Consider the following 10,309-nt stretch of genomic DNA (forward strand, 5'->3'; position numbering starts at 1 on the left):
CACCGCCATAGCGGTGCTTACCAGCCGTGAGCCCTGTGCCTGGCATCTGTCCCGAGGCGGGTAGGGTGGGGGGCTGGGACGTGATCGGCCCTCCCAGTGGGTGGTGGGACGCCCTTTCTGGCCTGGGATCTGGATCCCTCCTGCTGACATTCGCGCTGGTTGTTGGGAGCCATCTGGCGGCCACTTTTATATAGTTTCTTCCTTGTGGAGTGCCTAGGGAGGGGAAATGGCTGCGGTGCCCGAGGCCGACTTCCAGGAGGCTGGCAGCATTGTCGGGATCATGCCGGCGGTGCTGGTCTGTCAGTGCCTGGCCAATTCTCCGGAGAATGGACCTAAAGGACTACTGAGGGAGTGAGTGGCTGCCGGCCAGCAGGACAGGTCAGTCAGCTGAGTGGTGCTCCCACTGTGGGAGTACACTGACCCCCAGAGGGAAGCTCCTGCATTGAGCATCTGCCCCCTGGTGGTCAGTGTGCATTATCGCGACCAGTCGACTAGTCTTTCCGACGTTCAGCCGCTTAGGCTTTTATAGGAAAGGCATCACATAACTGTGGAAAAGCAAATGTTTGGTAGATAAATGTTTGCTGGGCTATCTCCATGTAAATGACCCAAAGCAGGTCCATGAAAAAGGTGAAGGGATTAAGCAAAAAATAAAAAAATAAATAAAATGAAACAAAAGAATTCCGTTGAGTCAGTTAAAAGTTTTTTTCCTGAACCTTTTGTTTCTTAATTAATCATCTTAAAATTAATATCCCAAAAGGCATATGTTGGGGTGGCAAACTATGCTTCCCTTCACAGAGGAGCCGTGCCTCTTCCTGATACTGATGGAGTTAGCTAGCCCTTAGTAACAGGAAAGGAGCAAAAAGGAGGCCACACAGTATAAGCATGGCCATCTGGGCAGCTTCTCAGGAAGCTGCAACTTCACACTCCCCAGGGAACCACTGCCCATTTCCTACAGATCCCTAGAGGAAAGGGTCCAACAAAGGGGGAGATGGGTGCCTGCCCAGTGAGTGGGGTGACACAGGGAAAGTGCCAGACAGTCAAGCCTGGGTAACTTGGATTGGATATAGTAGGCAGGGCCATTGCAAGCCCACAAAATGTTGGAGATACATAATCCCCTAAAAAAGGCGCTTGCTCTCTTGGCGCTCTCTCTCTCGACTCTCTGATTCCTTTGACTCTGCACCTGCCGGTGTTGCCTCCATGGCCATGTGGCCACGTGGACCACACACTATGGACTGATGGACAATAGCGGGTAACAGAAATTAAGCTGGTCTGATGCTGGACTGGTCACTGCTCCAAAGTGAAGTGAACACTCTGGGCGCTGGCGTTGACTTTAGCCCTGCGGAAGGCAAAACGGGACTTCTTCCTTGGCAGGACAAAGGGAAATGGGACCTTGGAAACTCAGTGGTTTGATTCCACAGAAATACAGCTTCTGACAATATCTCATTCTCCCCTGCGAGTGTCAGAAAATTCCTTTTCTCAGGATATCACAAGAAGATACTCCCACTAGCAACCGGTGGAGACTAGGACCTCTCCCACTGATAACATTATGAGGGCTAATTTAACAAGTCTAACTAAAAGCTAATTTCGAGTATACCTAGTCTTTTGAGAAAATTAATCAAGTTCCCAAGTAATTACCAAACAAGGTCAAATGCATCTAAGTGTATCTACTTTTGACTTCTTATTACAGAAAAACTAAAAGATACATTTGAATCTGTTAATAAAAATGTTCTGTGCTTTGTTGTTGACAGCTCCCCTCTTTTTTCTGAAGAGCAACTCCAGACATGTGTTATGACATTATCCATAGCCATTAAGGAGGAAGCATGAGTCCTGTGACTCTGTGCCATGTCTCAGATTAGTGGCTGGGCTATCACTACTTACTGCTTAATAGGGTCCTTGTTGTGTTTTGGCACATCTCTAATTTTTAATTAGTACCTGCCAAGACTGTTACCTGCCTTAGGACTCAAGTCACCCTTCTATTGTTGAGGAGCTGGAGGTGGAGGAGGAGGTGAGGGCTCACAGAGGGGTGCTTGCTCAGTTTCAGGTAGAACTGCTCAGAAATGCTAAATTGTAGCACCTCTCTTTACCTGACCAAACTGTACTGACAAATTGATGTGGCAGCTCCTCAGGTTGGTGTGAGCCCCACACGAGGAACGTTTCTTCAGGAGTCCTAAACAGAAAATGGCTTTTTCAGTGTTATCATCTGATGCACAGAAATCAGGACACACTTCTGCTTATCTCACTGCCTCTCATCTCTTCTTCCACAATCTCCTTCGGGAGGCCATGGTGAAGCCTCCTTCCTGCCTCCCAGCACACATTCTCTTTCTTTGATAGAACAGCCAGCTACATGCCTTCATTATCACAAATGTGTTTTCTACTCTAGGGGAGAATTCTGAATTTGGCAGTTCCAGGCTGAATTGCAAACTCCAGGCTTGGTTGCTGTTAAAAGAGAAGAGAAAGGAATTTACAAACTCCTTCATCCACCCATCCATCCATCCATCCATCCATCCAATATTTGTTGAATGTCTGCTGTGTACTGGGCTGTTTATGGGAGATGCAACAGTAAACAAAACAGAAAATACTTGTTGCCTGGGAGATTATAGTCTTTCAAAATGAATACCTGACATTTGAGGCTATTTCTTGCTGCATAATTTTATTTTGCATATAAGAAGCTTTCTCTTTTCAGTATTTCCATGAAAAAAGTCCCCAGTCAGATGCCAATGAAAGTGATGATCTCTTACTAAAAAAGGCAGAAGAAAAGCACATTAACAATGTTCAAAATATTACCATCATTAAAAATATTTAAAAATGATGTTTTTCTGCATTTAGTGTTAGGAGTTTTGTTTTCTTTTTCATATTTTTTTCTGAAATCCTTTTTACCTTCTAAGTTTATTTAGTAGTTTTTCAAAGAAGACAATGTATTAGGAGACATATTAGATATAACTTTAGAATTTGAATAAAATGAGTGAAGTATTTCCAGGAATCTGTACTATTTAGTGTTTCCTCAGAGTTTTAGGTGATTGAGAGTATTGACCTGAAGTACCTATCAGCCGGCATGCCTCAGGTGCTGATGTGGCCTGTGGCTGTCCTGTGAATCTTGTACATGTTCTCTGCAAAATAGTCAATAGAGGTCAGTTGGTACCAATGAGAAGTGTTTTCTAAAAAATTAATTTTACTGAAAAAATTTCACTTAATATCATTATTTTGGCAAGAGGAGGCCACTTTCAATTCTATTAGTTATAGAAGGAGTTATGTGTGGAAACTTGATATAATTGGTACAATATTTTCAGTATGTTCCAGTGATATTTTAGTACCTGCTATGGACTGAATGTTTGTGTCCCCTTCCATTCCCCATTCATATGTTGAAACCCTGCTCATCAATGTGATGGTGTTTGGAGATGGGACCTTTGAGAGCAATTAGGTGATGAGTGTGGAGCCCCCATCATGGGTTAGTGTTCTTATAAGAAGAGACATTAGAGAGCTTGCTTCCTGTGTGTCTCTGCCATGTGAGGACTCAGTCGGAAGGCAGCCCTCTGCAATCCAGGAAGAGGGCTCTCATCAGAACCTGACCCTGCTGCACACAGATTGCCGATTTCCCAGCCCCTAGCCTAGGACTACGAGAGATAAATTTTTGTTATTTAAGCTCCCATGTATGGCAATTGGTTACAGCAACCTGAGATAAGATATATTGACTATTGACTTCTAAAAGATTGGTTCTGGACTGAGCCACACTTAAATTTTCGTGGTGTGTGTGTGTGTGTGTGTGTGTGTGCATGTGTGTGCGTGCGTGTGTGTGTGTGTGTGTGTGTGTGTGTGTGTGTGAAGTGCCATTATACAAGTACATGGCAGTCTTCGCTGGTTTGGCTCAGTGGATCGAGCATAGACCTGCAGACCAAAGGGTCCCAGGTTTGATTCCAGGCAAGGGCACATGCCCGGGTTTTGGGCTCAATCCCCAGTAGAGATCATGCAGGAAGCAGCCAATCAATGATTCTCTCTCATCATTGATGTTTTTATCTCTCCCTTCCTCTCTGAAAAAAATATATTTTTTAAAAAAGTAAGTGACAGAGCTCTGGGTAGAGGTGTTTGGGGACTCACGTGGCAATTCCATTACTGCATTTCCTCTAGTTAGTGGCTAACAGAGGATATGGTGTCAGCATGTAGTTATGATTTTGTTTGTGTCATTTACTGCGAATGTGGATACTGCAAAATAATAACCTTTATAACTAGGCTAGTGCAACAGCTTATAAGGTTAGGATATACTTAATGAGGGAAAGAAATGCCAAAAGGAAAAACTGATAAAGACACTAGGAAGTACAACCTCTTTTCTTTATACCACAAGATGTATGCTGAGTACTTTTTTCATGTAAAGACAGTATGGCAGACTCAGACAAGAGTTAAAAAAAATTAAAATAGCAAAATGCAACCAGGGTCATTCAGAAAATTTGGAACACTGTAATTCAATTATATTGTCTACCACCGGTAAAAATTTTTTTTTTTTAAATATATTTTATTGATTTTTTACAGAGAGGAAGGGAGAGAGATAGAGAGTTAGAAACATCGATGAGAGAGAAACATCGACCAGCTGCCTCCTGCACATCCCCCACCGGGGATATGCCCGCAACCCAGGCACATGCCCCCGACCGGAATCGAACCCGGGACCCCTCAGTCCGCAGGCCGACGCTCTTATCCACTGAGCCAAACCGGTCTCGGCAAAAAAAAATTTTTAATTTTCATGTACTTCACTGGTACAGCAACTATGCACAGAAGGTAACCAATTGACGCGCCACTGTGCAGTTCCACCTGGGGTGATACGGCAGACAAAAGAGAGACTTGGTTGGTTTTCTGCATCAACATTTTACCACTTGGGACGAAACCTGGCTGGAGAACCTGGCTATGATGATCAACTGAACGTTGTCTCCGTGTCATTCCTTCTTCGCCGACTCTGTCTACACCTTTGGGAACCCCTGGGCCTGCTGGGGCTGGACCCCAACAGGACTGCACTTCAAATGGGATCTTGTTCTCCTTTCTGAGCTCAGAGGACCAGAAGGAGCTACCGTACCACCTACAATGGCGGGAGGACTATTTGCCATGAATAGAAGCTACTTCAGTGAACTCGGGGAGTATACCAGCAGCATGGATATCTGGGGAGGAGAAAACTTGGAAAGATCATTTCAGATTTGGATGTGTGGGGGTAAGCTCTTCATCATCCCTTACTCCAAAGTCAGACATATTTTCCGGAAAAGGCGACCCTATGGTTCCCCTGAAGGCCAGGACACAACTCCTTGAGGCTGGCACATGTTTGGTTGGATGAATATAAGGAGCAGTATTTTTCCTTAAGACCTGACTTGAGGACAAGAAGCTATGGAAATGTCAGTGAGTGTGTTGAATTGAGGAAGAAGTTGGGTTGTAAATTTTTTAAAAAAAATATATTTTATTGATTTTTTTACAGAGAGGAAGAGAGAGGGATGGTTAGAAACATCGATGAGAGAGAAACATCGATCAGCTGCCTCCTGCACACCCCCTACTGGGGATGTGCCCGCAACCAAGGTACATGCCCTTGACTGGAATCAAACCTGGGACCCTTCAGTCCACAGGCCGACACTCTATCCACTGAGCCAAACCAGTTTCGGCGGGTTGTAAATTATTTAAATGGCATTTGGATAGCATTTACCCAGAGATGCAGATATCTGGGCCCAATGCCAAACCCCAGCAACCCATTTTTATCAACAGAGGGCCAAAACACCCCAAAATTCTTCAGCATGGAAGGCTTTATCACCACCAGACTGGCAAATGTCTAGTGGCTCAGAGCTGCCCAAGTCAGAAGAGAGGCCTAGTAGTGCTTAAGGCATGTGACTACAGTGGCCCAAATCAGATCTAGATTTATAATGAAGACCATGAACTGGTTTTAAGTAAGCTCCTTTGCCTGGATATGTCAGAAACTCCATCATCTGACCCACCCCAACTCATGAAGTGCCATGGGTTGGGAGGGTCTCAGCAGTGGGCCTTCGGGAAGATAATTGACGGTACCAGGTCAGTTGGACAGTGCCTGAAAGTGGCCGATCTATTGAGTCACAAAGGCTGTGTTGCTATGGCAACCTGTGAAGACTCCTCCTCACAGCAGTGGCATTTGGAAGGTCAAGGTGGAAGCAGCGCCTGGCATGGTATGCTTGTCTTCCTGGGAAGATTAGCAGAGGTGAAACAGCAGGCATTCTTTATTGTCTACGTCAGAGCACCAAGTGACCCTCAGGAGGTGAAGAAGTATGTGACATGAAGGCCATTTCTAGGCCACTGTTAAGAAATTTCTTTCTTAATGGTAGGAAACCAGAATACAGTTTTAATATAGAGTCAGGTTTATACAGAAGGATAATACCTAAGCAATTTCTGGGTCTATTCAAATTAGCTTATAATTCTTTTTAATCCCCTTTAATGGGATGGAATGTGTCATGATTTCCTTTCTTAGAATACTTCATAGTATACAGTTAACTTTAAGCAAACTGAATCCACACATTGTTTATATGATCATATTTAAGAGGTGGTTAACTACTGTAAATTTTTTGATGAATTATGGCACTATATACATTTAAAATAAAAAGTCCGTTTAATTAAAAAGAAAATAAACATTTTACCACTTGGGTTCTAGAAATAGAAATAAACATCTAAGGTATAGATGAAATGGGGAAAATAACTGAGTACATAAAGCATAGGCAAGAGGTCTTGGTGTTTTTAGGAAATTAATGTGTTTTTAAAAAAATAAAAATTTCAATTGTAGCTCAATATGTAAAATCTGCCATTACAAATAATTCATCTCCTCCCAATTTGAATCTTTCCTAAACTCATAGTTTACCAAATACAAGTTATTAGAAATGCAAATAGTGATGAGTACTATAAATAAGTGGTAACAAAACACCTCAAAGTTACATGAAAGATCCCTTGTGCTATTCGGTGCTTAGGGTGTTTTGTCTATTGTTTTTATTACTCATTGTTTAGAGAGGTGTTGGGATCCTGACAGGTGGGGTCGGGGGAGAAAACTTTGAGGACCAGGTGGTGAGGGGTGGGTCCTGGGCGAGGACAATGAAGGGACAGGGGGTAGTGAGAAAGGATGGCCAAGAGAGCTGCTACCGACAGAGAGAGCGCTTCCCTACTCCTGGTGTGGAGAGGGTTTGGTTGTTGAGGTGCCTCGGGGAGAGCACTGCCTGTGGGTTTCCGGAAGGGGAGGCATCACTTGCCAGGTTTTCCTGTAGGAGAGCCAGCAACAAAACAAAGAAGAAATGGCTGCTGAGGAGATGCTGAGAGAGAATTTCTGGCTGTTTTAAGACTTGGCGTCTAGAGTGGCGCCCTGGCAGAGCTGAGCGAAAGAACACAGAAGCAACCTTACTGCGGCCTACATAAATGTTAAGGGAAAGGACAAAGCATGCGGTCAGGGACAACGACAATGACTTTCGCAGACTGCAGCCACTGGGATTTTCAGGGCCCAGAAGCAGTGATTCTATGTAATGTATGCTATGTGGACGTGTAGCATTGTGGGCTCTTTAAGTACTCATAACTTTCTAATTCCCCAGCCTGTTTTATTCTTTTTTTAAACGTGGCATTTATCACTATCATGTGATGTATCTGTTTATTGTCAATTTTCTTCTACTGGCTTTATCAAGGGAGGGACTTTTTGGCTTCATGTATTTCTGTGTATAGAATGGTACCTGACACATAGTGGATACTGAAATAATTATACATAACTGTAGTTATATTCGCAGTAGTCTGGGAAAGGACTGGGGGAAGGGCAGAAAACATGACTGTTAGGATATGGTGATTTAAAACACGCCTATAACCTATTAAAAAACCCAGAGTGAAATAGTGGGTACCACAGGGTTGGGGACGAGATAAGAGTGATAGTATTGAAGAGTAAAAACTTGTAATGACTACTAAAAAATGCACAATATAATGAAATAACAATAATATTGCACTATACTAGCAGTGATATAATGTGATAAGTATTCCTATATTGGCAATTGTATTATAATACTAGAGGCCTGATGCATGAAATTTGTGCAAGAGTAGGCCTTCCTTCCCCTGGCTGCGGGCACCGGCTTCCCTCTGACCTGGGCCCTGGGATTCCCCCACAGCCCTGGCTTCATCTGGAAGGTCGTCTGGTCTAATTAGCATATTATACTTTTATTATTATAGATATAGATGTATCAAACTTACATGCTGTAGCACCTTAAACTTATACAATGTTACAAGTCAAATTTATTCAAATAAAAAATAATGAAAAAGATGCCCACACATTCTTCCCTTCAAAATGTGGAGCCCTAGTTCCTTCCTATTGAGTGTGGGCTGTATTAATGACCCACTTCTGATGAACTGACTGTGGCAGAACTGGTGGGTATAACTTCTCAGTCTAGGCTGTAAAAGACATTGCGGCTTTTTCCTTGTTCACTCACTCTTTGTTTACTCGCAGTGGGGGAACCACCTGTCGCATCCCGAGGATACTCCAGCAGCCCTGTGGAGGGGCCCAGGTGGCAAGAACTGTTGTTGTGGCCACAGCGAGAGAAGAACTGGAGATCCTGCCAACAGCCACACATGTGAAATGGATCCTCCAGCTCCAATCAAGCCACTGGCTGCCTGCAGCCCCTGTCATCATCGTGTCTGCAACTTCATAGGAGACCCTGAGTCAGATCACCCAGCTAAGGCACTGCTGAACTCTGACCCACAAAACGAAGGTAACACATATCATTGTTTGAAGCCACTAAGTTTGGGGATAATTTGTTATGCAGCAACAGATAGCTATAATAGGGAGAAATCTGGCACCCAGAAATGCTTCATGAAACTATTAGCTGGGAAGCAATTAAAGAAAAATTGCATGGATGAAGATGCACACATCTATTCCCACATATTTTAATTTCTGTTTTTCATTTGGTCTCATTTTTTTTTTTTTGGAGAAGACCAGATTTTTACATTTTTATAACATCCTGTGATGCCTACTATCTTGCACATTATCGATGACTAATGAATGATGATAACAAGTTCTGCATTTTTATGATAAAGTTCTCAGATAGGACAAGGCAGTTTCTATACCCAGATGTCTTTCCCTTTTTCTATTCAGTTCCATTGTGGAAGACAGGATTTGTCCTATCTGGGGAATGCAGAAACATGGCCCTGCGTGTGTGTATGTGAAAGAGAACAATCTCTAACAACTGTGGCATAGCTTTTCAAATCACATCACATACATGCAGCTGGAAAATATGTACAAAAGAAGATTCAAACTGCTTCATCATCAATTAGTGCTTTTCCTTAAAATTTTGCTGAAATACGGTTTTTAGCTAAATAAGTTTTAATTAACTGCTGGCCAGAAAAAATTGGTGCAGAAATATGTTTTCTTTTAATGAAAAAGGATGATTTGTTGCAAAATGTTAATGCAGAATATTGAATGATATTAGATATTGGGAAAGGATTTCCCTTAGATTTTTAAAAAAATATATTTTATTGACCTTTTTACAGAAAGAAAGGGAGAGGGATAGAGAGCTAGAAACATTGATGAGAGAGAAACATCGACCAGCTGCCTCTTGCACACCTTCCACTGGGGATGTGACCGCAACCAAGATACATGCCCTTGACCGGAATCGAACTGGGACCCTTCATTCCACAAGCCTATGCTCTATCCACTGAGCCAGACTGGCCAGGGCTCTCTTAGATTTTTGAAGGAAAACTGTATAGTCCCTTTTTGAGATTTTATTGTGCCACAATCTCTTTCTCAGCATTCAGAAATGGAAAATGCCAATGAAGTCATCTATCGTAAACCTTGGGTGGTGACATTGGCTTTGGGGTAAGAGTAACCTGAGTCTCACCATTTACAAGTTATATGACCTTGGACAAATAATTTAGCTTTACTGATGCTCAGCTTTCCCATCGGCAGCACCCCTCCCACTCATTCACTGTAACATTCAGTGGATGACAATAGTGATCTATGCACTGCCAATTCACACGGAGATGGTACTTAAAATGACCTTCAAACTGGAACAAGGATTGTCCCCTCCTTCCCCAATGAGGTAATCTATAGGGGCAATAGGGCGTGGTTTCAATTACAGGCCAATAATTCAATAATACAAATATGATACAGAGAAAGGCTAAGTGGGATGAACACTCTTGGGGTTAAAATCGGCTGTTATCTGACTGTGTCAGCAACATCATGATATAGAAGGGCACAACCATGTTCCTTCCATCACTCTTTGCCTGTGTCAGGCATGTTTTAGAGCAGAGGGCCTCAAACTTTTTAAACAGGGGGCCAGTTCACTGTCCCTCAGACATTCCACACATGCGC

At 43.0% G+C, this 10,309-nt stretch overlaps 1 protein-coding gene across 1 annotated transcript; it reads left to right on the forward strand.

Annotated features, from left to right (window-relative positions):
- Positions 1–226: 226 nt before the first annotated feature.
- Positions 227–8,651, forward strand: LOC308527427 (polypeptide N-acetylgalactosaminyltransferase 11-like; the record flags this gene model as incomplete). The annotated part of the gene is given in 7 exon segments (XM_081102755.1): positions 227–351; positions 4,367–4,476; positions 4,991–5,266; positions 5,269–5,403; positions 5,622–5,872; positions 5,876–6,255; positions 8,450–8,651. Coding segments are annotated over 7 exon segments (1,479 nt in total).
- Positions 8,652–10,309: the final 1,658 nt, after the last annotated feature.

This window comes from Myotis nattereri, assembly GCF_964212035.1.
Source record: "Myotis nattereri genome assembly, chromosome: 1".
Classification (NCBI taxonomy): Eukaryota; Metazoa; Chordata; class Mammalia; order Chiroptera; family Vespertilionidae; genus Myotis; species Myotis nattereri.